Source organism: Myiozetetes cayanensis, unplaced genomic scaffold (genome assembly GCF_022539395.1).
Source record: "Myiozetetes cayanensis isolate MyiCay16 unplaced genomic scaffold, myiCay2020 scf6-25, whole genome shotgun sequence".
Classification (NCBI taxonomy): Eukaryota; Metazoa; Chordata; class Aves; order Passeriformes; family Tyrannidae; genus Myiozetetes; species Myiozetetes cayanensis.
In genome coordinates, this window is record NW_026087853.1 from 58374419 (window position 1) to 58401890 (window position 27472).

The 27472-nt window shown below is 41.1% G+C and overlaps 1 protein-coding gene across 1 annotated transcript in view; it reads right to left on the minus strand.

Annotated features, from left to right (window-relative positions):
- KIAA1549L (KIAA1549 like) overlaps nt 1–27472 on the minus strand; it is a 123062-nt gene that overhangs the window by 9235 nt on the left and 86355 nt on the right. The window contains exons 14-20 of the mRNA XM_050335314.1: nt 24850–25028; nt 23184–23401; nt 18680–18809; nt 13313–13660; nt 7119–7216; nt 6627–6772; nt 2248–2399 (exon numbers count right to left, since the gene is read on the minus strand). Of these exons, the coding sequence (XP_050191271.1) occupies nt 2248–2399; nt 6627–6772; nt 7119–7216; nt 13313–13660; nt 18680–18809; nt 23184–23401; nt 24850–25028 (1271 nt within the window). The remainder of the gene's footprint in view (nt 1–2247; nt 2400–6626; nt 6773–7118; nt 7217–13312; nt 13661–18679; nt 18810–23183; nt 23402–24849; nt 25029–27472) is intronic.

The window sequence follows — 27472 nt, forward strand, 5'->3', positions numbered from 1 at the left end:
ATTTCTATTTCCCCAAAGAGTATAAAACAGCCCTTAATTTTAAAGCAGGCTTTATGTTTAAATCTACAGGATTTACAGATGTTCTCTGCAATCTTGGATATCCACCAAGTGACAAAGAGAGTGTCAAACATGTTCAGTATGGAATGATGAGTCAAACATAGGAAGCAGGCATGATATGAAAGTGATCATTAGATGCAGGCACCTCTGTTTAGTTTACAATAGATTATTCAGTGAACACACCACTAGAGGCCACCAGGTTACTGATTTCACTAAGCACTATCCAGCAATCTGGAAGGTAAGTTCTTGGTTGGATACATCTGCCTTCTCCCAAAAAAAAAGCTTAGTGCTTCAGTGCTTACTATTTAACTCAGAAAATAACATATTATAGTAAATTTAGTTTCCTCTGTTCCCCTTTTTACAGTCCAGGTTAGTTGAAATGCATGAAAAGTAAAGAATTTTAATTTTCAACTTACAGATATTAGGCCTCTGCTCTTACTCGCTGTAAGAAAATCTTGGAAGTATGATCAAGCTACACTGTAGAGGCTCAGAAACCAGAACACATCCAGAAACTCAAACCCTGAGTATTACTTTAGATGTTTATAGTTTTCAGTTTTATTCAGGCTTTCTGACCATGCTATGTCATTAACACTATCACTAGTTCCTCTAGTAATCATTTTCAAATGAAGGCAATTTCTTGACAGATTTGCATTCACAGGAAGATGCAAATTCATTGTAGCAACTGCAGTGTTTGGCTTTACATTTTTACCTCTTCTACAACACCACTAGAGGGATGAAAGCCTGAGAAACAAGAAGTTGTTGAAGCTCTGCAGTGGGTAAGTGAAGTTGTTTCCTTTGAATTCTACATTGTCACAGCTGTTTTTCAGACAGATTCTCGCATCCCTCTCCATTCCTCTGTGTACAGTTCACTGGCACTCACTGCTCTTCCCTCCTCTTTCCCTAAAGACAAGGAAACTCACAACAAGGTGACACTCTCCTCCTTCCAGAGGAAGGAGCTTGGGGCTGGAGACTTGTTTTCCACTTTTGTCCAGTTTGTTTTCAATCTCCACTTTTAGCAAGTGACATCTGACTCTTTTTTCATAGGACTGCAGCCAAGAGTAGGGATACAAAAGGGGAAAAGAATGGAAGACAGTAAGATACTTTTCCTTATCTGTTTTGTGGCTTTTTATCTTCTGAAAGAAAAAATTTAAAATGGCTAAAATACAGCAAGCCTCCTGGATTTAAAATGTCAGTAAGATTAAAAGCACACACATACACACAAAAAAAACCAATCACAAAACAAACAAACAAACACCAAAACAACAAAAATAATAATGCTTTAAAAGGCAGCTCTGAGAAGGAAATCTAAACAACAGCATCACAATCCTCCAGATGTCAGGGGCACTCCAACAGGTGTGTTCAGCTTAGAGAGGAGCATCTCTTTCTTTTCTTGACAGTTCTGCCTACAAATTCAGGTTTGCATCTCAAAGTCATACTGAATTCTTTTCCTCACAGGCACCAGGAGCAGTAATAAAAGCTTGACAACAAACAGCTGCCCCCAGGAACATTTATATGACCGTGTTGTCTCTTGCTTAGTTGCTCAAAGCCAACTTAGCCTTCAAGTGCAATTCACAAAATATTCTGTTAATCATCTGCACAAGGGAATAGAATGTATTTCCCAGTTTTTTTAGCCAAAGTGGTTCTGCATAAATACCAGATGTGAGCTCAAACAGCAGAATTGATCTTTTTTTTTCCCCTAGTGGAGAAAAAGCCCTACACTTGAGAAATGGTTTCAAACATGATAAATACTGCAATTCATTTTAGGATGTTCCAGCTTCAGTTCTCTGAAATGTAGGTTTACTTTGGGCTAAAAATTACATCTGTTCCAGTCTAGGATTGCGCAATTAATTATTTAATTTATGATCTGTCACTCCAGTCTGCAGGAGGACTTGAAACACTGCACAGCAGGGCCGCAGCAGCAGCAGCACAGAGCGAGGGTTCTGGCTGTCTGGAGAGAAGTCTCCAGGAGGCAAAGATGCTCCCCAAATTTCAAACAGCACAAGGCCACCTTGAGAGGCAGCATCACCTTTCTCCTGCCACCCGCCTATCCAAATGCTTGACCTCTGTCTTGGGGAAAGAAAAATTACATCTAGCCCAGCAACTTTAAACAAGGTGCCAGACCCTGCTTAAAACACCTCCTGTGTGAATCACAGAGAACACAAAGCAGTCAGAAAGAGCAGGGCTGCTTACTGAGTCTGCCCACTGCCCTGGCAGCTCGTTCTCTCCAGCGTAGGGCATCCAGGCCTGGTTCCTGTAGGCGGTGGGTGGCGTGGGGATGAAATAGCCCGTGAAGCCAGGTCGGTTTGCTGCTGGTATGGCAAACACTGCTGGTACTGTATTTCCTGGTAAATAAATTTAAAAAAAAAAAAAAAAAAAAAAAAGAGCAGGCATAATTAATAGCTGAGATTTTCAGGTATAGATTAGAAGATTAGTGCTAGGAAACAACTGGACTCAGTGGTGGTTTTTTTGGTTTTTATTTGGGGTTTTCAGGGTTTTTTGGGATAACGTGATCACTTGTCTGTAAGGCTGCCAACCCTCTGAAAAGAGCATCTCCAGGATGCTGTTTGAAATCATCTCTATGATTGAAAATACTGGAGATGGCAAGCTTTGCAGTTGTCCTTATAAACATGTACAGCCCTCGGGTACACACGAAGACTTAGTCCTTACAACTTGATCCTTGAAATGAACTGATCTTCATCAAAACTTTGGATCATCAGAGAAAAAGCTTTTTTCCCCCTCTTACATTTGCTTCCTTGTATTCAGTTTTTAGCTGTTGTTACCATGGTTTTCAGTATAATGAACCTTTCTTTTCACAATTTACACAGTCTTTCTTAAAATCTCTAGGCACAAAACCTACAAAAATGAGTGACTGATATGTTTAGCAGGCTGTACTCTCAACAGCTCCATCACGGAACTTCATTGCTTCTCTAAATATGCCAAGGTTCTGCCTGCTCAATTCCTTTCCCAGGAACACTCTATGACTGCAATAAACTACGCAGCTTCGATTTAAATAAGCATTTCCAAAGGAATTTGTTGACACCAAATCTGGTTTATCATGTCCTAATCAAGATGCATGCATAGGGAGATCCGGGAAGCCACCCACTGAAATTCACACTCTAATTTGAGTGGAAGAAACCAGCCATCCTAGCATAAGGATTCAGCCAAATCTCTGGGTATGGTGACATCTGCTTTCAGGTAGGGTTTACTCCTGTGGCTCAGAGAGATGCAGAGAGAACAATGTGGTTGTTGCTGCAGTTACAGAGACTACCCACAGGCAAAACTAGGCTGTCTGGAAGACAGGCCATGCACTCTCACTATTGCCCTTGAGCTTTGCTATCATAACCCCAGGTATTTGCCAAGTTTGGAACAGAATATAAACACCTTGCCTGTCCAGTAAGTCTGCCTTCCTCCAGTGTTTATTTACATGTGGAGACAGACTCCAGAAGTGTGTACCACTACTACACTAAGGTTATAAAACCCCCATCCCTAAATTCTGGGTGGGAGAGCTGTGTATCACCTTTATCAGTTAGTAAACAAAGCACGTGCACAGTATGATTTGAGTATTCAGTTATATTATATAGAGAGATATTGAGTATTCAGTATTTTACTTTTCAGATTCAGAATGCAACATCCTTTCTGTGAAAGCAGAAGAGGCAGTTAAACCCCACAAGAACACAACGAAGTACAACTCAAACATTTTCACCGAGCAATGGAAGCACAGTGATGTTGCACAGATGGACAGATTCTCTGTACTGGAATCAATGCAGAGAAAATACTCTCCCTTCCCAACTGCACATCATTTGAACATTGCTACTAATTGCTCTTAATATTGAAGATATGATACCACTACACTGACAAAATCACAAGATATAGGCAACCCTAAAATTCATACAGAGCATAATTGAATTAGCATCAATTACTGGCTGCTTCAAATATCTTTATCTGTCCTCCAGAATGTCATTTACAGCCCTGGCACATTTTTGCTCCTGAACAATCTACAAGAGGGTTGTGCTGTCTGCTCTGACAGATGTTGCAGACACTGCATGGGCTCATGCACAGAGACAGAGAGGCTCAACCAGTGACATCCATCCCCAAAGCTTTGTTTGTTTGTCTCCACAAACCCAGAGATTTATAGTTTGTCAATGACCTCCTGTGCGGTCCTAGGTCAGAAGTGCTCTGGATGCAATCAGGGCACGTGAAGAAGAGAAAAAGATATTTTGTAGCACATTTTTCTCCAGAGCAGAAACACACCATCTGTTCTAACACTGTCTCAAAAAAAAAAAAGCCCAAACCCAAAACTAAAAAAGAACCAAAACCAAACAAAACCCCAAACAAAAACAAAACAAACAAACAAAAGGAAAAAATTGGAAGAAACAATAAGAGATATTGTCATCCAAAATATGAACTAAAAACTTCTCTGTTGTGCTTTACATCTACACAGTGTTTCCTACTGTTAGGGACTAAGCTTTCATTTTGACTTTGGAATATAGTGCCTTTTCTCCTGCGTGGGGCAGGATGCTGGAGCCAGCCCTCAGTGAAGCAGTCCACCATGGAATTACTATGGACCAGTGGGATCTGCATTGTATGCCTGCACTGCAGGTAGCCCCTGGTTGTCTCCTAGGGCCTCTATCCCAGTTCCTCCAGCCCCTTGGTTTGGAAGGAGGTGGATGGGCTGAGACAAGAGCTGTGGGCTGCATGAGAGTGACACTAGGCCATTATTATTCCAAATCAGCACCTGCAGCAATGTTTCTTCAGGTACTGAGACAATAAAAACTTATTTTCATATCAGACCATTAGAAACCTCATATTACAGTTGCACCTTTCTCACAGCTCTCCTTGTTCTTTCCCTGCCTGTACTACAGCACCTGTAATACATGTCATATAGCACCTGTCATATATGAAAGTCTCCTCCAAATAACTCCCAAAATTATTCTGGCAAACTCCACAATATACACAAAGATCACTTTGCCTCTTCTGAAATGCAGCCACTCTTCAGCAGCAGAACAACATACCTGCTTTTAACATCCAGCAATAAAATCTCCCCATCACTGGAAATGGCAAAAAAGCAAATCCCACAGATCATATTACTGCACACATAAAGGGAAGAGCTCTTGGTAGCGGGGCATGTTTTCTAGCTTGAAATGTTTTAAAATGAAAGGGTGAGCATCTGCTCTTTTCAGATTCACATGCACCATTTTCCAGAAGGTATGGCAATAAGTGAGTGTAGAATGGATCCTTCAAACCTACTGTATTTAACTAATTGACAACACATTTGCATATCCACGTTATTATTCTCAGTAAATGATGTTGAAGTCAATGCAGGTAATTATTACTTCTGAGGAAGCTAAGAAGGACATTTTTCTGGCAGATTAACAGAGCAATGTCTAATAAACCTCCTAATTCCAAAACTTTGAACTGACAATGCAAAATTCTTTTTGATTTTGTAAGCTCTTTTCTATAGCTCTTCAAGAAGCTCTTTCAAGTATTTTTCCAGCTGTTATCCAGATACTATCAAAAGAGTGTATCAGCTTAATCTCATTATTCAATCAATTAACTTATAAACAAAATTCATATCAAAAGGACTGAGAACCAATTAGGCCTTTAAAACTGGGGCTTTTAGACCCAGAATATTTTCTGCATTTGGGCAGGAATTTTATTGCCCAAAGTAGGAGGGGAGATGAACTAACAGATTATTACCTTTGACTGTGCAAAAGTACCACTGACGCTGTGTTTTGAGGGAAGGGAACACATAAATTCAACTTGCCCACTGTTGTGGGCAAGTAGCCCACTGTTGTAGCCCATTGTTGTGACAAGACTAGGGATTAAGTTTCTCCAGAGGAAACAGGGAGTCATAAAACTCATCCCACAAGAGAGGTTGGAAAACCTCAGTCTCTCACATGCTATTCTTTATGTCCACTTGTTTTTCTGACTCAACAAGCAGAGCTGAGTGCCACTCAGCCTTCTTTGGCAGCACAACTTACAGCTCCATTGTACATCCTCTGTTTTCAAGTACTTGGATTGATATAAAATAATGGAAGGATCCAACTCATTTCTCCATGCCCCTCAAAACCCCATTACTTCTCTCTCCCACTTGGCTTGTACATGGTGAAACACAAAACATTCAAGTCACACAGAAGTCTCAGTACAGCAACTTCTGCTTCTGCCATCAACACCCTCTACACCACTCCTGAAATGCCTCTGGGTTGGTTTCGTGGTACAGGAGAACATCGTTACTGGGATTTAGTAATTCAGAGTCCTGATTAGTGAGCCAGCAGAATGCCACACTTGAATAAAAACATCTGGGACATTACTGCTGGATCTCACCTTCAGGAAGGACCATTTCCTGCTGCTTCTACAGGATGAGTATTTTACAGTGCAGCTTGTGCTGCATTTACAAAGAGGCAGCAAATCCTCTGTAGGTCTCCTTCAGCTGCATCAGGAGAGACCCCACCTAACACATCTGTCTCCAAATGATCATCCAGATTTGCTATATCCCATGCATTCCTTTGTATCCAAAATAATACATAAGGCTCTCAAAGCTGCAAGTTGGGTCTGCATTGTTTTTTCACCTGAGTGAAAAGCTGATTGATCGAGTGGGCCAACAGACATTGGAGCTCTCGAACCAGGTGCAAAAGGTGTCTGATCATGATGTTGGGCCTGATCTGCTCCACTGGACTCAGGTATTCTCACTTTGCTGCCAATATCTGATGTAGACCTGTGCATTAGGAAAGAAAAAAATAGACACTTTTGTCATTCAGAAGCATTTTCCAATTCACCCCTATCCTGTTGCAAGTCCTCACCATGCACAAAAGCAGAATGATGGTGTGAATTACTACCACACACCCTCAATCCAATATTCCATTATGTGAGCTGAGACTAGCTATTAGAAGAGGAAAATTCATTGTTATTTCTTTCTGTGTTGAAATGAAATAAACCCAACATGTTCCTAATTTCATGAATGTGTTTTTATAAGTGCCTTTTAAGTGCCCCTTCAGGGTTTGCCCCAGTTCTCATTACAACAGTGGTTTTTAAAGATCATACCTAAAATAAAAGATAAATACCTCCTGAGAGAGGCAACAGCCACAGGACCCGTTCTGGGAGGGACAGGAGGGGGAGGAGAACCCATTACCATCTCAGGAAGCTGAGAAAATCTATAAGCCTGTAATGGAGAAAAAACAAGTACTTTCTGAAACACCAGTAGATCTCAGTCAAATTAAAAACCTAAAGAAAGTCAGAAATTAAATACCTACTCCATGTGCCCTTCAACACAAAGCTAACTTTTTGTTGCATCAACAGTAATTGCATTTATTTGAGAATTTACAGTGCTTTGGTGATTTTAGAATGTGGAAGGAAACCTGAACAAATGACTTCAGAGACAAGATGAAGTCTAATTAAAATAAAATGCATTAAATACTGTCTCTGTCACATTTGTAACCTGCTGGCAAAGCAGATGTGTTATGATCGTGTGAGATGCAACAGCTGTTTTGGACCACAGGAAAAAGACCTCGGTATCTTCCTCCAGGAAGAAAGTAATTTAAAGATTCAGAAAGCATCATCAGAACAGCATAATGTGAGGCAGAGCCTCCTGTGAGCAATCCATATTTCAACCTCTTCCCTTTCAGCCTTCAAGAGATGAAAAGGAAATTCTTCACAAAACCCCCCCAAGCTCTGTAACTTTCTAACACCACAACAAAGGCCTTAAACAGTTCTGAAGAGGCAGACTGATACAGAGGAACACAGGGCCAACCCACTAAGTCACAAAATTAAGCCACTTACCCATAATAATTCTGAGTTTCATCACTAATATGTGTGAGGGAGGAGTAATCATGTGCATGAAACCCATGGCACTCAAGAAATTACAGGTTGGGCAAAATTTCCCTTCTAAATTCTTTGTACTGCTATAGATTAGAGGCCATGATTTTGCTAAATAAAGGAATGATAACTCACTAGTGTTTCATTGACACTTTTCTTCAACACATCATGGGTGAGACTTTTGTTTTATTGGGTTTTGGGGTTTTTTTGGGGTCTTGGAGTTTTTGTTGTTGTTTGTTTTATTGTTTGGTTGTGGTTTTTTTTAAATTATGCTTTTCTTGACAATGCTTCATAGAAATGCACAGGATTAAAGATACAATCAAAGCAATAACAAATAATAAATTTTGGGAAGGTTGTCCACTATCAAGACATAGGCATTTTGACAAAAAAATGGAGATTAGTGGTGGGACTTTGGCCCTCCAAACGAGAGGTATCTGGTTCAGCCAGAGAAACTCCCTCCACAAACAGCAGACAAAGTTAAAAACACATCCCCACGAGATGAGTCACGCTCCATCTCCTGCCTGTACAAAGAGCCGACAGGATTTATGTGATTAGTTCAGACTTAACACCTACATTTAGGTTTGAATTTGGCAGTATAAATCCCACCCTGCATATCAGAAAACACTATCTTGCAGTAATCATCTTTTAAAAGTTACACATTTAGACCGTATCCCAATGCCTTCATTCTCAAATACCTGCCCAAGCTGGGTTAACAGAGAGGAAAGGTAATTTACCAAACACTGACTTTTGATGTCAGTGTCTCCAAGGGAAAAGCAATATAGACCAAGCATCCTTCTCCCTCCTCTCACTGCCACCCCTACTAAAGCAGGGAAGAAACCCTCAAAGGCATGTCTGTGAAAATATTTTTTTTCTTTCATGCCACCTACAAAGTCTCCTAATATTTACTTTCACCACACTGCCATGGTATTTAAAGGCTTTCTACATTTAGGCAGGGAAAAAGAAAACCAAAAAAGGCACTGGCACATTTCTTAGCCAGGGGTTGGAAATACTGCTTTTTAATGAAAGAACTGTAAAGAAAAAAAAATAACAAATGTTATTTGCATCAAAGAAAACCTCACTTATATTTCTCCTAATAGTGCTGAACGTGAAATGGTCTGCAGTGCCTCTTTCTGCATCTCAGACGCTGGCAGTGCTCTCACAGGTTGGGCTGAAACTTCCTTCTGGCTCCACAAGCCTTTCATCCCACATCTTGCCTCTCAGCATGCATTTGCACCAAGTATAAAATCCTTTTTATTCCCTCCATTTTAAAGGAATAGCACATAAGATAACATTTTAAGGGGGAAAGTGACTCCAGACGCTGTTTAGCAGGGTAGGCAGAGACTCAGAGGTAGATCTGGATTTTCTCTCTTGTGTGTTAGTGGATGTGCTTTGGAACATGGACATCAAAGGAGGTATTTTAAGGGATCACAGCTCACAAATATGCTGCGACTTGCACTGAAGATTTTGGGGGGAAAAAGCAAAATAGAAAATCGAAGCGTTTATTTTGCTGCTTACACGGTAGATGAACAATCCTGAGCGAGTGGCAATATTTTGCTAATGGTTGGGCAGAGAGAATCACATTAAAGTAAAAAAATCCTGTAAAAAGATCTGCTGCACCATGCTGAGGAACAGTCAGTCCTTGTGCTGAGGTTCCTCACACACCAAGATGGTTATGAGAGGGAACTGCCATAAAATTTCTAGAATTTCTCCAGTGGGTTGGGGTATTAGTGTTTTCTTGCATGCAACACATAAATGAAAAAAAAACCGTTCAGAAGCAAAATTAAATAAAAGTTTTACTGCAGAGTCCTGTTACAGATTTAGATGAGCCCATAGGTTCTCGGCTAACCAGAAGGATTGTAGAATTAAAGTCACTTCACTGAAATTTATACGCCATTGTGAATCCAATCAGAGAGGGCAAAAAAACCCACAACCCAGCTGATTTCACAGATTTTCCTAATTTTACTCTTCAAAATGAACAATCCCAGCTCTCTCAGCCTGTCTTCACAGGCCAGCACACAATAACTACAGGCTAAAGCAGAAACTCTGCAGCTGGCTTTAAGGCTACATTCCCCTGGTTGCAATATTTAAACACTTTTACCACCTCCAACTTGGGTGAAACTATTCAATGTTGCCTTCTAATTACAGAAATATCCATCTCCTTACATCTTACCATGAGAATTAAAAGGGCAGTGTATTTGTTTACTCATTGAACGATTTAACTAATTTGGTTATTAAATTGGACAGTCTTTGTTTATCACTGAATGATTTACCTAATTTGGTCATGAAATTGCAATCTGGGAATAATACAAACTTCTTGATTTGGTTTTGTTTTAATAGCTGTCTTGTTTTACACTTAGCAGTTGTTACTGAAAGTGGCTGAATTTTGGCAAAATACCTCACTTTACCCCTGTTAAATGAAGAGAAGCTCTGAGAATGTGGATACATTATCAGCCTGCAAGTCTTGGTCATCAGTGTCTGTTCATGGTGCTACATCTCACCTTGAGACCCAGAGCTCTGTTGCTCTCACTCCTCTTTCCAGAGCGCTGAAGAGGAGAGATGGGAATTGGTCCAGCCATGTAATAAAGAGGGTTTTCTTCCCTGGTCTTAGCTCTGGGCTTGACTCAGCTGAGCAAATTTCCAAAGCAGTAATATGATTCTGCCAAGACACAGAGCTGGCTTGTGTCACACAGTCAGCACTATAACTCCATCCTCCAGTCACAGCACACCAGTTGGATGACAAGGACTCAGCCAAGTGTTACTCAGCATGTTTTTGGAGGCTCCAGAACAACCCTAAGGCTTTGCATTTCCCTAGCTTTTCTCTGCCTGGAGAAGTCGTGAGCCCCATAAGAAGGAATCCTGTTCTCACAGGTCACCCAACAGGCAGTTTGGGAAACAGGCACTTCCTCACAAGAGTCACAGACAATTTAGGTATTAATAATAGCATGTAAAAAAACTCCAAACAAACAAACAAACAGAAAAAAACACACAGAAGGTCTCAAAAGGGAAAAGGAAAATGAAAAAGAAGATGCATGCACACTCTGGAGAGATACACAACTTCTTGATGGTGGGACTAGCCAAGAAGTTGACTGCAAGAAACCAAAGATCCATAACTTGGAAGACTCCTTAAGAAACACAGACCTGAGGAAGGGGTCCTGGACCACTGAAAGCAGATGGCACAAAAACTCAGGGACAGAGGCCAACACTGAGATGAGACATTTGCATGCAGAATTTTACTCTTTTGCCTCAATCTGTTTACCAGTTTTGCTTGATAAACATAGAGCATGTCTGTGCTAGAAACCTTATGCAGCACTTTTATCACCTATGATGTGCCTTTGCATTAGGTTTTATAAAACCTAAAGGTGCATTCAAGTGACTGGGAAGTTTGTGGGATCTTGTAAAGACTTTAGTCTAGTGTAACTGGGCTGTGAGGAGCCAGATCTCAGAAGGGAGTAACTCACTGAAGACTTTTATATTTGCCTTGTATCTAAAGACTCAGCAGTAAAGCCAAGGTCTGAATTTGTTCTGTATAAGCAGGCAAAATGTTCTTGAATCCATGTTTCAAATTATAACAGCATTGTTAATGTTGACTTTTAGCTGTCACTAAGAACTGAAGTTCAAAAAAGGGCAAAAGATAAATAATTCTTGGCTTGTGGAGGTAACAACATCCCAGTGCACAGGTACCTCTCATCCCTCAGCTCACTGAGCCTGGACACCTTCTCTAGATGCTGTCCAACCCACTCCCACACACGCCCCATCACGGCATCTCCCTCAGAGCTGCTCAGGAGAGATGTCCCAGACAGGCAATCAGCTACTAAGGTGCTGAGATGTAATTCTTCCCTGTTTTTCCTACCCACAGGTCTTGGCTGGATATTTTCAACCACAATCCTCCAGCCCTGTTTGAGAACAAACCCGAAAAGGCTGTGTGCTCCTGAAACTGTTATGCAGAAAACTGTGAATTACCAGCCCTCAACCAAAGCCCAGCAGCTCATACCTATCCTAATCTGTAGTGATCAGCTATCTTCAGGGAATTTAGCACTATCCTGAGAATGCCAGAAAGACAAGAAAATGATTTAGGGCAGTAATAAGTCTTAGAAAGAAAACAGTGAATCGATCATCAAAAAAAGTATGTCTATAACATTTTTAAATAACCTCTCACCACATAATATTTTTCATTTCGTTTCATAAAGATTCTTTGAAGTGTCCACGTAATTTGACTCCCCATTAGCTGCCTCTGGAGGTTTTAATTGAATTCTTAACCATAAAATATGATTATATGCTGCATGAAGTTCATCGGACCGATTTCAAAATGCCAGAAATAACCATTAGCATGATTTAAATAGCACCAGCCTGAACCTTTGCAGGCAGTGCCACTGGCTTTCTAGTATGTTCAGAATAGTTCAGAGGCAGCATCCCTTAATGTATTTTTTTATTGTCACTGAATGATGCCATGGTAATGGTTATTTTGAACTGAAGAGATTTTTCTGCATTATCCTCTTATTCTAGCCAGAGTAAGGGACTCAATTTGAAATGCAATCTCTAAAAAAAAAAAAAAAAACCACAAACATTTCTGACAGAAAAAAAAAGCACCTAAAAATGGACAATTTTCAGACTAATATTGTTAGATGGGCTATTTCTCATCTGAAAGCACGCATCTCTGGTTTAGATTTGTATCTGACATATAAGAAAATATGTTACTGAGTTTCACAATACCATATGTGAGAATTCAGGGGTAGTTTCACAAGCCATGAGCACGCACAGTGCTACTGTGACTGCTGTCTAGACACCTATAAAATTCCATTAACAATTTCCACCCACAGACTCGAGCTCTTAATTCATTTATTACTTCTGTGAGGTAAGGACATGTTAGCTGCAATTTGAGGCTAGAAAATTAAGGATAAAGAGTGACTTATAAGGTCAACCAAGAAACCCATGGAATTAAATCTTCCCTGGAGTCCCAAGCCAATAGCTGTAACTGCAAGACTGACAGTACCAGCCCACATTTCAGGTCACTCTATTACGCTTTCTTCACTCTCTGGCAATGATGGACCTCTCCAGTGATGCAGAACTGTTGATGTTTCACACCCAGCTGCTGACAAAGCTGTTCTACGAAACCACATTGTTTCCTTAATGCGTATTCAGTGAGAGACATGCAGATAAGTTTTTGATCTGTTGAGCAGCCTGGAGCTTAAGTGCAAGCCTGTTCTCTCAAGTACAATTTAGCCAAGACAACCCTGCTGCTAAAACAGATACTGAGGCTTTATGGTGTTATTTGAGTGGCTGCAAGAGATGTGTCTGGGTAAGCATATATATATATACACACCCCACTACTCATAGTTACGAGTAGATCTGGTTTTAAGTACGTAAATGGGACTACTTTAGAAAAAAAAAAAGGGTCTTAGAGTAGAAATACCTTTACGATATTACAGTAGGAAGCTTCACTTACTGGTCTCGGTAAGCTGTACTGATACATTTCTGGTCTGTACGTGGGTACCCACTGTACCCCCGCTCTAGGCCGGGTCATGGTGCCCGGCGCGCTGGTCACCACCTCCGAGTAGGGCAGGTGTGGAGCCGAGCCGTACGAGTCCTGCCTGCTCTGGCCCCCGTGGCCTGCAGAGGCCAGGCTGAAGGCCTCCTCCAAGAGCATGTGCATCTGCTGCCGAACCTCGTCAATGGAGGGCTGAGAACTTAAAGTCGAGGTCTCCGAGTGGCCCTTGGCCTGACGGGACCTGCTGTAATTCCGAGGCTCGTTGACACGGTCAACATTTGTTTCTTCTATAATTTCAGGCTCGGTCTGTTGGGGGGAATAAAAGCACGTATATGTAGAAAGCTTTACAAGACAGTATTTGTGCTGCTTCACAAAACATTCTCAAACGCAGATGTAAACACATACAAAGTCAGGAATTGTGACAACGGAGACTCGTGACAAATATTGGAAAGGAGTGATACGATGCAGGGGAGTATAATAGCCTTTTATATCCTATATTGTTTGCTGGGAATACTAGCAGGGACACCCTGTAGCAGATTAAATTGTCAATGATTCACTTAAAAACAATTGGAATTGATGTTTAAATTCTTTTCTTAGCTGTAGCATCAATGCGAGCACAACTGTGCCAGGAAGAGTATGGTTCCCTAAATAGTGCCATCACTATGAAGGACCCCTTACAAAGGGACTGCTTATTACAGCTACAGAGACTGAAATTTCTTTGTTCATTCTCTCACATTAAGATTTCAGAAGAATTAAGGTTGAGGAGTTTTTCTGAACTTTCTAACCCACCAACAATGACGCCACAAACCAGGTCCTGTCCCCTTCAGAGAATACCCTGACCCATTTCACCCAGCCACCAAACAGGAGTTACACAGATATTCATGCAAAGTTAAGATGGGAACAGTGAATGAAGCACGTACTCCTAACGAGCAGACAGTACTTGGGCAGCTTAACTTGAAGGGTTACTCCTGGGGTAATTCCTTCTGTACAGGAAAGCACAAACACAATTCACCTCCCTGATTTTTTTTGTCTGTAACTCCACGACAGAAAGAAATCATCATACTGTAAGAACTTGACAGTGAAATACCGCATTCCATTTATATTTTCTAAGATTAATTTCACAGCCCATAGTTTTAAAAACATGTATTTTAAACCAGCAACCTAAACCAGCAGCTGATTCCTTATAGGTCATTAAGTATCCGTAGGATTATCCTAATACCATTTAGGATACTAGGATAACTGGAATGAACAATAGGATATGTGCTGTCTTCTATATATAGCACGAGGTTAGAACTGTGCTAGCGTTTAAAATAGACACAAATAAAAGAATACAACAGGATGTTCTTACTAAAAATTCCAGCCCTATCCTGATGGTTTTAGTCTTCTGTAACTCCTAGTGTGGCATATTTTTTTCTTCCCATCTAATCATACTTTTCTACACCTGAATAGATAAGCAACTGTGCCTCTAACCTTTTGCAAGGTTGGACAATCATCCTACATATTTTTCCTTTTCAGAGAAAAATATCAAACTGACTTTCTTCTTCTGTTATCAGCCACTCAGATAACAGTTACACTGCCAGTCTAAAAACTGATAATAAATTTAAGTAAAAGATTCATTTGTTTTCTGTATTTTAACTATCTATTTTGTATTTAATGAAAATACAGCAGCAAACGAAAGAAGAAAAATTATAACAACGACTCTTATAGCTTATATAGTTATGTTTATACAGTATATTATCCAAATTCAAAACCACAAACCCAACCTCAGGCTTCCTAAGTGATACACACATCAGACTGGGGGAGGGAGAATGTAACTGCACAAAGCAAATGAAAAAACTTTGTAGGAAATTTTCAGGTAAATTTTCTTCCGGCATTTTGATTCCACTGTTGTTTGTGTTGTTACAGTAAATAAGAATCAGGTACATTTTAGAAGCCTGGCTATAAAATGCAATGGTAATTTGTATAAGTGCAGCCAAAGAGTCTATAAAGTCATCCTGTCCCAGCTGGGGGATTAATAACCACGGTTCTTCTATTTCCTCATGCCTATAAAAATGTCAGTGAGTGGAATCCCACAAGAGACCTATTAGTACCCAGTGATGAAATAAATCAGGTTTTCTACAACCCCTTGGTGAAGCCTTTAGACCTCAGCAGAACATCTAAAATGCATTGTACGAATAAAAGTTGCATATTAGCAGTCAACATTAAGTTGGTTTTGACTGATCAACATAAAAGTTGACATGAAGATTTTGGAGGAGACTGGTGATCATTTCTTCCCCTCAAGGTTTAATATATATTTCAATTCACCCTGTCACTTTCTGATGTGTGCCATTTGCTTTCCTATTTACTGAAACAAATATACACCATAAATAGATGCCACATATTCACTAATGCAACCATTACAAAAATCAGGATATTGTTCATACACAGTGACTGTACAAATAGAAGGAACTAGAGCTACATGAAGAAGGGAAAAAAAAAACCTCCTCTACTGAGAGACAGACTTTATACACTTACATAATTCTGCTGCTGCAACTATATCAGAAAAATTCCTGATGTGAACATTAACCCATGAGCTTTTTGAGGCACTGCATTAATTTAGCTACATCAACAAAATCATGCCAGTGAATTCTCTTCTATAAAGGTCTCTTGGATATGTATAATAGGGCCATTTTCTTTCTTTTACACCAAAACCAACCTAAATGTTTTCTGCTAAGGTATACAGTTCATTAGCAGTCTAGAGATTCCAGAGCCTTTCATTATGGCTTTTGCTCCACTCTCAGTTGTCCTTGAACATGTTGAAAATAATAAACGTGTTAATAAAGTCTTCTTAATCTAATTCCAAGATGAAGGTGATGATAGCAAACCCTGTTGGGATTCTTTAAAATTGAAAGATAGATACTGTTCAATAGTAATTCATCTATAAAAGACACTATAAAGACAAATAATATACTGAAAACGTGAAACAGTAGAATGTACCTGCCAAAATAATAAAAAAAAGCTACATATTCCACATGGACATATATAGAATATTTTATATTTATGTTCATATCCTTACCAATTTTCAGCTCTGAGAAACCATGATTCAGAGAACTATCATGAAAAACAATTACATAGAATGAAGTATTTTAGAAAACTGTAACAGAAATACTAGACATTTTTTATTGAAGGGGAAACCTATGGTTGTGCATGTAAGTCCAGCAAGTCTTAAGGAGTTTTCTTGAAGAATCGGGGGGATCTTCATCTCTTTTCTTTACAAAATATTATCACTGTTCAGAAGATAAACCTCAACACGCACAACAACATAGGTGTATTGTTAACAGCTCAAAAAAATCTATTTCTTAATATGGAAAAAAAAATCTCAGGACATGAAGACAATATCAGCCATTTATGAATCAAATTTAATTATTTGGAACTGCTTATAAAAATGCAAATTCCGCTATTCTTTGGCAGGACCTGCTGCTAAATAATGTGTACTGGAAAGAAGATATTAGAGGAGTCTGAGAAGGTTGGGACCTTCAAAAGGACAAACTGGATGTCAAAAAACGGTACTATATTCAAACCAGCCCTTTCTCAGAGCCTTTCCTCAACCTTTTTCAGAGGTCAGATTTACAGGGATGTTTAAGTTGCACCACTGGTGAGATCCATATAAATTCCACGCACAGATACAGCTCCAAGTGCCCACCCATGAGGTATCCCGGGAGACGAAGCCCGTCAGCCACGCGGCAGAGCTCTGAGGAACCTCGAACGGGAGCGAGGGAAACCAGCCCACGCTGCAGGCTCGAGGCTTGGGAACTAAATTTCAATATCCTGTCCCATTTTCCCAGTGGCATTTTTCTGCTTGCAGGCAGGAAACACATTCCGAGTTAGGAGAGGTGCACTGCAGTGGATCTGCAGCGCATCGGGCAGGACCATTTTATGTAACACATCACTTAACCAGACTGTGCCAGGGACAGGTGGCCCAACTGCAGCATTAAAAGGGAGGCAAAAGCAAATTCTATTTTTTTTTTTTTTTTTTTTTGATTCACACAGATCTCAGAGTTTGCAGTTACTCCGCAGGGCACTTCGGAATCTGCATAAGCTCATTAATCTACGTGCAAGGTTTTTTAACAAATTTTCTTTAAAATACATTTTACATGCGGTATACACAATGTGCTATAATATATTATTAAAACCTGCTGCAATGCCCCCTCTCATGATGATTTCAGGAAAACATCCCCTGTGAAAAACTAGCTTTTGTTAGCTTAGTACTAGTATTCTAATCCCTCAGAGAGCAGTGAACCAGCCATCCCACTGCCATGGCCCAACATGACTCCTGCTGTCTGACTCCAAGCGTCCAAATGCAGAAAATCATTTAAGAAATCTGACAACCACAATATGCCCTGAAGAATTCTCTGAAAGATTTAAAGTTCCCTGAACATATCCCCTGACCTTGGCACTTTACTTCACCTTGCTAAAAAAACACGCTCCCGGCAGCCGGCGGGGGTGACAATAAAGCCCCACGCAAAATGTTTGTCATCTACGGAGTTCAGAGGATGCACAACCACAGGTGAACTTCCCTGCTTTCCAGAGTGGTTTAGACTTTCTCTGGGGACTGGTCTTCAGGGTTGGATGAGCTACAGTAGTTCGTACACGTGACGAAGGACTGAAAAATTCTACATTACCCCAGTGTGGGGCTGATTTTTGTCCTCGTTCTAGGTGCACGCAATGCCAACTTGCACCCAGCGTATGTTGAGACTGCACAGGACAACTCATCTGCCTTGTGCTGGCTGTGTGAGCTCCTTGGACCATAAAGCAGCATCTCCCCTGGCTGGGTTTGACATTCACCTACGCAAAACTCTCCCAGTTGTGAGGTAGCAAGAGGACAGTATCTGTCCCTAGGGGATTTCCACAAAACACTGACATCGGGACTTAGGTGAAATTCCCAGAAGTCGATTGTTCACTCTTCTGAATCAAGAGAGCAGCTTCAGGCTGTTCTTCAGAACAAACAGGGCATTTTAATTGCAATGAAAAAAGCTCAGTCACGTAAATGGTCGCACACTTAGAAGAACTATCTAAATTCAAAATTCAGTATTTCGGCAATTAATGAGTTTCAGGGTAAACATTTTGCTTGCATTTCAGACTGCAAAATGATGTACAGTGATAAAGCAGAGTCTGTGCTTTGAACATCCTGAGGTTTTTTTTTCAGGTTGCTGAGTGCACATAAAGTCCTCTAACACTAAATATCCCGTGACAATCTGGTTTGTGGCTTATCAGTAGTTTCCTGGGTTTAGGAGCAAGCTAAGACTTTGCAGAGAAAAGTTCACTGCATATATCCAGTAAACTTACATCATATCCACTGTTGCGGATTCCACGCCTAGGCCTTTCTCGAGTCACAAGAAGATCCATCTCAGTTTCTCCTGGGCTAGGACTGTTCAGAGACTGCCTGCTCCTGTACACCGAGTTCTTCAGTGGTTGCCTAGAAAACATGGAATGAGAAACCAGTAAATGAAAACAAAAATATGACAGGCAGCAGTCTTTAATACTTACCTTTATTCTAAAATGATGAGGTTCACAGAAATACCACTTTATTATAGGACAGTCCTTCTATATATATGAAGTGCTAGAAATCACTCATGTTATTAAGATATTATTACATTTTTTTACTGTTAAGAAAATGAAGTTATGTAAAAGACATGGACATCATAAGTGGGAGCTTATCAGAAAGAAATATGCCCCAAGAAGATATCAGGTCCCCTTTGACCTCAGCTGATATGATTCAAATTCATTTAAAAAACTATCAAAAAATAACAGGACCTCCCACAGACACAGACAGGGAGCAGAGATTTGGTTGCTGATCCTGAGCAATGAGGGAGAAATGGAAATAACACTCCACCAAAACAAACACCCAGCAAAGTGAACAGGAAGAGAAACAGGAGTGGGAGGAAACTGCATGCAAGATGCTGGTTTTAAATAGTCAGTTTGCTAACTGGCCACAACAACTTCCTCAGAGAGCTGTGCTCCCTGGGATTCAGCTGCTTCCAGCACAGCTCTGAGCAGCGCTGGGGCCAAGTGCTGCTCATCCCTAGGCACTGAGCTCTCACCACTGTGTGCATCTTTTAAGAAGGCTACTTCTAAACCAGAAGAGATGTTTTCATACTGTATCTGTCCATTAATCATTTTCTTTGCATGGCCCCACTGTAGATCAGTAACAGATCAAATAATGGCATGCCAGCCTCGTTTATTAACACAGTTAGAGCCTGACAGAAAGTCATCATTGTCTAGCCATGCTATTTTTCTGCTTTGTGCAATTATTCCATTCAGAAATTACAATTAGATCAGGTCATCTGGTGTGCTCTCTGTGCTGCTTACACAGGGGACCTGGCAAGGTTCATAGTGAAGACAAGTCACACTGTTACATCTGAATTCACACCTTCAGTCACTCCATGGTTTAACATCTCCAGAGCCATCAATGGAGTGAAGAGACAAGACAGTCCAAATGAATTCACTGATAAATAATTCTTCAGATATTCTAGATTTGGTTAACAGCACTTTTTGCCTTGACAGATTAGAGCAGCAGAAGCTGTTTTGCAGAAATCCAGAAAGTAGGACATTTACATGATCAGACAGGATAAAAGGTAGGACAAAAAAATATCAATTTCACACTTGTGATTAAACAAATTACTCAGGCGCGCACTTAGTTTAAAGGCAAGTTTCAAAAACTTCTGTGCGTGACCCTTGATCACAAATCACCGAGCACGTGTGTGAAAGTCCCAAATGCACTGCCAAAGCAGGAGACAAGCAGAGCTTTTGAAATAAATTTCCCCTATAAAAATAATACTGAATAAATTCAAGTTCCTTCTCTTGTTTTCTTCCTCTGACTGTAATGTTGATATTACCAGAAAACAGGGACAACTAGGCTATGCAAAGGCTAATCAGATCTGACAATCTCTATCTTCCTACACTAAAGGTCTCTAAAATGTCATGTTTTACAACAGGTCCATAAATACTTAGTTGAGGCAGTTGTGATATATTTTCCAAGGGTTTCACACACACAGCTCTGTAATCCATGCAGATTCTTGACCTGATTACAAACTATTAAAGAAAATCCAAGAATAGTGCATATCATCAGTAGGCTCTTAAAAATTACCTTGAGATTGCCAATTACCTCATTTAAGAGAGTTTTGCTAATGAGAAAGGAGGTATGAACCGTAACAACTGGCATTCAAATGGGTTAGCGAGTGCCTTCTGGGAACACAACTGGAATGTTTTAAAACATGAGTTTTGTGGTACGGAAGACTGAAGAACACAAAGCAGCTTGTGCTGGAAAAATCAAATCATTTAGCAACAATGAACTGTAAATCACTTTTAAATACAATTTAAAAAGCATCCAAAACACAAAGGCGATCTTGAGTAATCAAGTGTTTCTCTATTTTCTGATCTGTTTTGGAAACGCTGTAATGATGTGATTTAAGTTACACAAATATATACAAAACAGAAAAGAGCGGAGTAAACCTTTTCCCTAAAAGCTTGACTTACTTGTTAGTGATTTTATTTTCAGAACATGCAATTTTTCAGATTCTAATTGCTACAACTAATGACATAAACAAGAATTCAAAGCAGAAAAAGTTAGAAATAATTTTTTTTCAATTGTATGCTCGCCTGATTGTTTCTAAAGCAATTTTATTTCATTACAGAAATACAATTGTATCAATTCATTTATCAATATTTACCAAATCCCATGCTACCCTGCAGGATTATTCAAGGTTTTCCTCCAGCAGTGTGCCACTTTGGACATCTTATTTTTGCTAGAAAACTAGGGACAAGTAATTGTCACGTGCGCTGCAGCATTCTTGAGTTCACTTCCAGGTCCTGGTGTGGAAATTTTAGCACAGATTGTTTTGCTCTCTTTGTAAACATCTGCAACATCTGTGAAGCTCATTACGTGTTCTGTGCCTTTACAGAAAGTGCAACAGAAAGGGTTTTCTCTTCCCACGTAGGGATACAGGCTATACATTTGGCAAGTAAACGCAGCAGCCAGCCCTTCACGGTTCAGCTGCACGCTGAAATCGTTCCTCCCCTGCAGTACACCTGCCTTCAAGCAGTTTATATCGTGCCTGTGATGCCTATCTCAGATAGGCTGTGACATGTTTACACAACACGCAGGAAAAAAAAAACAAAAAACAAAAAACAAAAAACCTACACGTATTTTGGGATCTTTCGGCACATTGGCACGTGAGCAAACAAACATCAGCGCATTTAACAGAAGGCAGATGGCCAGTCTTAAAGCTTCAGTGTAGTGCTTGAAGCGTTTCCTACGTGGTACGTGACACAAAACAAACACCCAAAGCAGCGCCTCAATCCGTCACTGCGTGCACAGCACACAGCCACGTCGAGGTGTTAAGGAAACTTTCCAGCTACCTGCACTAAATATGTTCCTCAACAAATGCTCCTGGTGTCCCGTCTGCACCTTCTGGATAGGGAGCCCAGCGCAGGACTGCCCTGTAACGAGGGTCCCGTTTCTTACTTTTTCAGTGCACAATAAACTGCACAAGGAAATGATGCCCCAGGTCCTCCACCAAGAACATAACAGGTGAGTCAGCATCTTTTTCCTTCATTGACCAGTGCAACGGTGGGAAAAAGCCCATCAAGGGCTCAGTCATTTAACTGTAGACCTATAGAAATCCATCTGATCACAGATTCTGTCCATATTCTGAGCCAACACCACTTTTGTAATTCCCATTACAGTCTTTTTTATCTCTGTGCCCCAAGGATAATCGCTGAAGTTGCACTATATGCAACATCTGTGTCACTGCTGATGCTTTGACTGCAGTTGATTTATGCTCATAGGACAATTTTGGTCTCAGCTTTCCAGGAGATGGGATACAAGACTGCACCTCCAGGCATGAGGGCCACTTCTAGAGGAAATGTACTTCAGCATCCCTTTTTCTCTCATGGATCAACTGCTGCTTGTCCCTGGTTACAGTAAGAACCAGAGCCCTCCTGGTACGAGGTGAACTGGCAAACATACTCTTTTGTAATCCTTCACACCACTGCCACACCTGAGGCAGAGAAATCTGTGCCGTTCCTGGGGTAGGACTGGTGTGATCTCCTCTTTACAGTGTGTCAGTTTGTGCCTCAGAGAGCACCAGCAACAGAGCAGATCCACCCACCCGCCTCAGGAGGCTCAGGCAGAGTCAGCATGTGCACTCCCCCCTCCTTTCTAAAACGGGGAGATGAACACTACTGGTGTGCCATCCTCACGAGACAGTGAAGTGTTAATCAAACATTAGTACTGTTATACAACATGCCAGCCTCACATCACAGATAAGCACATGATGATTCCCTGTTACAGGCACAGGAAGATTACCAGTAACAGGTAATCACAACACCTCACAGATACTATCCCTGCAGGAGTTACTGAAACACATGGACAATGTACTGCTTCTGTTTTCTCATGCCTACTGCAATAGTAGTATTTAGATAAAAATAATGACAAAATAATAACACCACTGAACTTTGGAAAGGACCAAATTCAGATGCTAACTTTCAGCCTAAAATGCACTCTCAGTATTACCAAACACGTTGCTACCACTTTTTCTGTTTACCTTTGAAAATGACTCAGAAGAACCTGCAACAGTCCCTCCCCTTCCTTTTTTCATCTTTCCATTTGTTTCGTTTTTAACTACATTGCAGTTTTACCAGAGGGCAGGCTTTGCATGGATTATATCAATTTCCTTTATAAAGCAGGAGGGACCAGTGACCACACAACAAACATCTGGCTCATTAAAAACTGACTCCCTGGACATCACCTCTCCTACCAGATGAAGAAACTGCACATAAAAAGCCTCACCTGTTCTTAGGCTCAGCAAATGGAGACGAGACATCTGCATCTGGATCCAAAATGTGGTCAAGCTCCTTCTGGTTTTTCTCGTACATCCTCTTTCTGTCTGTCAGCCCCTTGCTGTTATCAACCTGCGGGAAATCATAGTAGCCCTTCCTCTTGGCTTTCAAGCGCAGCTTGTTGCGGTAATGTTCTATATCGGACTTCTGCTTCAAAGCCTTGTTCACCTAAAAGGCAAGGAGATGTTTGAAGGACGGTGGTGGGCTGGCTACTTGCAAACAACATTGTCAGGGTGTGTTTGATGCTCTGCATGTGTCATCTCTCAGAGCGCGTTTTTGCGCCACGCCGTGCCATCTGCAAGCGGCGAGGAACTGCAAGTGAACAGAGTCGCTGCATTTTTACGGCTTGGCAGATGGTTAAATAATTTTAGCCTAAAAAACCGTGTACCATTACAACAGTGACTCAGATACACCCACTGAAGAAAAACACTGATGATGTTAGCCAGTTGGCGTGACCCAACGCCGTGACTGCTTTTGGGCACCACAGGCAGAACTCACCAGTGAAACCTCTCCTAGGGCCCCATAAGTACACATCTGTTATGGGCCCCTGTCAGAGAGGATCCTTAAAAAAAGGGTGTTTGGTCTGACCTGGTCCAGCTCAGTCGTGGTTGCTCCTAAGTATCGAGAAAACTTTTCTCCTGCTTCAAACTGGCAGTTACTTGGAAATCAGGAATTTAGCTGGGCTTCGTGCTTCCAGTGGCAAATTCTGCAGTCTTCTCACAAATTATAGAAAGTGTATGAGCACACAGCACCAGGAGTGTCATCCTGTTGCTTTACAGAAAATAGATGCTGAAGTCTAAGTAAGCCTTTCTCCGAGTTTGGAGGCAGCACTGCACGTCAGGATCCAAATTACAAGCATGAAACGGAGCACAACAGACTGCTGTAATCCAGGCCCACATGGGAAGCCTGATTGTCTTTTACTGTGTCTCTGGCAACAGCCTTCCCTGTTGCTTTTAAACAGGGAGATGCTGGTAGATCTTTAAATGACTGTTGCAGTGTGAGTTTGCAAACAAGGCACCCCTCTGGTTTGTTCCTGTCATGTTTAACAACTATATAAAACCCTCAGTCTTTTGTAAACAGACCAGCCTTGATTAAGTGTACATCACAACATGAACATAAGTGTTGAAGGCAAAGCATGTTTTTTTGGCCAGCATCTGGATCAGACTTTTGTGCCATCCCACTTGTTTTTCCCAGGAAACAACTGCACCCTCTGAGCAAGGCCACGGTCCCGTTGCATCCCTTCTCGCTGTGAATGAGACGTATTCCTTACTACAGAAAGATCAGCCTGGCACCCAGATGATCCATACACATTTCCATGCTCAGTCACAGAATTCACGCAAAGATCTGATTCTGCTTTCTGCCTTCATTAGTCACCTTTTTTTTTTTTTTTTAAGGAATACAGAAAATTGCCTCTTCCAAGGTTGCAGGCATTCACAGGTGCATGTGAAAGAGCAAATCTAAAAATCTCAGACTTCTCAGCCCACAATGCTAATGGACCTTTATATAGCATCAGGGCGAAAAGCTCCTGCCAGTCCTCAACTCTAACAGGCTTAAGATTGTTCCACTTGTGGCTGTAGCCAAGGAAACAGCTGGAGGCATTATCAGAGGGTCCTTACCTCCCCATTAATGATGGCAGATTCCTGGCTCCTCTCTGATGCAGCATGAACAGCAGGCAGGGCCACGGGTTTGATGGCTATGAGCTGTACTGATCCAGAAGAGGTGTCGAAGGGGTCAATGGCAGATTTGGCAATGTTGTCAAAGAGAATGCCTCCTTCCTCTTCATCACTCACCGGCACTAAAGCACATCAAACTTATTCAGCACACAGACACAGATATTTTTTGCTGCACGTTCAAGGTGAAATTCAGCAAGTACATGCTTTAGATTGATTATGTGATCACTGCACTCCAAGTGCAGACCTGGAAGACCCCCACACTGGATAAAACATCCCATGAGATCACAGAAAACATTAGGTATTCAAAGGATTATCTGTCACTTCCCCAAAGAAGGTTGACTTCCCATCTGCACTAATAAGATGGGAAAAAAGGAGAAGAATGAAACAGAAAAATGCATGAAAATGACAATGAAAGATAAAGTGTATGTTTTCCTAGGTTTCACATGGAAACACACACACAAATCCTCACATGCCACAGCATCAGTAGTTATACTTGATCTAACCCAAGAGTGCAGTTTTTTTTTTCTGTCTTATACTCCAAGAGCACATTCAAAATTTGCTGAAATAAGTAGGTTTATTTTTCAAAAGTTATTAACGCTTAAAATGCCATCTATTAAAAGCGTTATTGCTGTGTGTTATGAACGTCCTTAAGAAACGGATGGAATCCAATTTTCTGTTAATTTTTGCTTTGCAAGGCAGTACCTCAGGTGTCTCTAAAGTTAAACTGTTAAAATTCTTAAGAGGCAGAGAAAGGCTTCTGTCAATCTTTAAAATTAAATGGCATGGCAAAGCATCTTTAATTTTGGGGTAATTCTTTCACATGCAATTGGGCCCTTTCTCCTCAAAATTTTTTTTTTTTGTAAACCTGCATCACCTTGTCATTTGTTGAATCTGAAACCTCTTATCCTCATTTTAAAATGAAAGAATGACACTAAAGCAAGAGCACAAATTCTACAAAGAGATCCTTGCAAACATTTTTGAATAATTAGGCTATTAGAGGGAAGAATGTTTGCTCCATCTCCTAACTGACAGGAGCAGAGATCCTCCGCTAAAGAACAAAGTGGCCTGCTCTAAATTTATTTCCTCTGAAAATACACTCTGGTTTAATATTTAATCACTGCACAAATTACAGTGGACTTGTATAAACTCAGCGGTTTAGACAGCCAATGATTTTGTAAGAAAATATTTGACAGCAGTAACATAAAATATGAACCCGCTGAGTAAGCTCATTATCTTCCTGTCTGTGCTCAGCGTGGACTGGAGTTGGCACCACTTGAGCTTTTGAGTAACATGTGGGTTAAATCATCCTGTCGTTAAATATTGTCCCTCCAGCTCCACGGAACTGTCCAAACAGGACAGAGCCTTGAGTGGGTCTGAAATCCCCTTGTCCCCCCTGGGGTTGTTCAAACACTCCAGATTTGTGTGCTCAGCAGAGCGAGCAGATCACAGGCCTGGCAGTGGCAGTAACTGCCGGACTCCCCCTGACCCCCCACACCTCTAGGACATCACATCAGCAGAACCAGACAACGAGGAGATCCTTGCCTGTCACAGACCACACCGAACAGGAAGGTATCCACAGGACAGTGAGCGTGGATGCTCCTCTCAGGGGGAATTTTGAACCAGTTCTCATGTAAAGTGGTCACATGCAGTTCTGGAAGTTGGGTCTTGTGTGTAATTCACTGCTGAAACCTCCACACCTCCCTAACAGGGCACCCCCCATGCTGACATGACTATCTCCAAGAGAGAAAAGGTTTGTCTGAATTGTATTTTTTACCAACAAAGATGGTCTCTCTTCATGATTACAACTCAGGTGAGCCCAGATAGTAACTGAGCAGCAGTCCAAGATAAAGATAAAGATAAAGAGCCTGTGATCTGCAGTTACTGGCACATTGCTATAGCCTGTAGTGGCAGTGAACCGTAGCAAGTACTGTGGGAATTTTATTATTTTCCCCTATCCAGCTCTTCCTGAGAGAATTCACCACGAGTATTTATAACATGATTGAATCACAACAACGTCCAAACTTTGAAAAAAAACAAACCAAAGGGATTTCAGAGAAAAGGGAGAGTACTGGAGTGTTTGTTTCCGCTGTGTATCCCTGCCCTGGGCCAGTCCACTCATTCCAGCTGGGCAAGCAACTGCCCAGGATGGGAAACGCCAAAAAACTGCCCAGATATTCTTTATAGTCACTCACAGTGAGCACCCTTGCCTATCATAGTTTGCAACACAGATGTAAAGTGATGTTTTTGATCTCTGTTTTTAAACAGATGCACTCCAACACCTCATGGAGTCATTGTTGTCCTCGTGCTTGCCCTGTCTGTGAGCGCACAGCGCGAGACTTGAAAGTTCAGCGGCAGAAAAGGGCAAAACCCAGCTCAATCACCTACTTAACAGCAACTTCTCGTCTCTGAAACATCTCGTGCTAGATACCCCATGCCACATGATCCACTGAGACTGAATTACCCCTCGTGATCTGTGACTGAAGTACACAAGGATATACCCAGAGCAATCATTTACTCAGGTCCAGCGCCAGTTGCAGTGAGGATCGGCGTGGCACCGGCTCCTTGA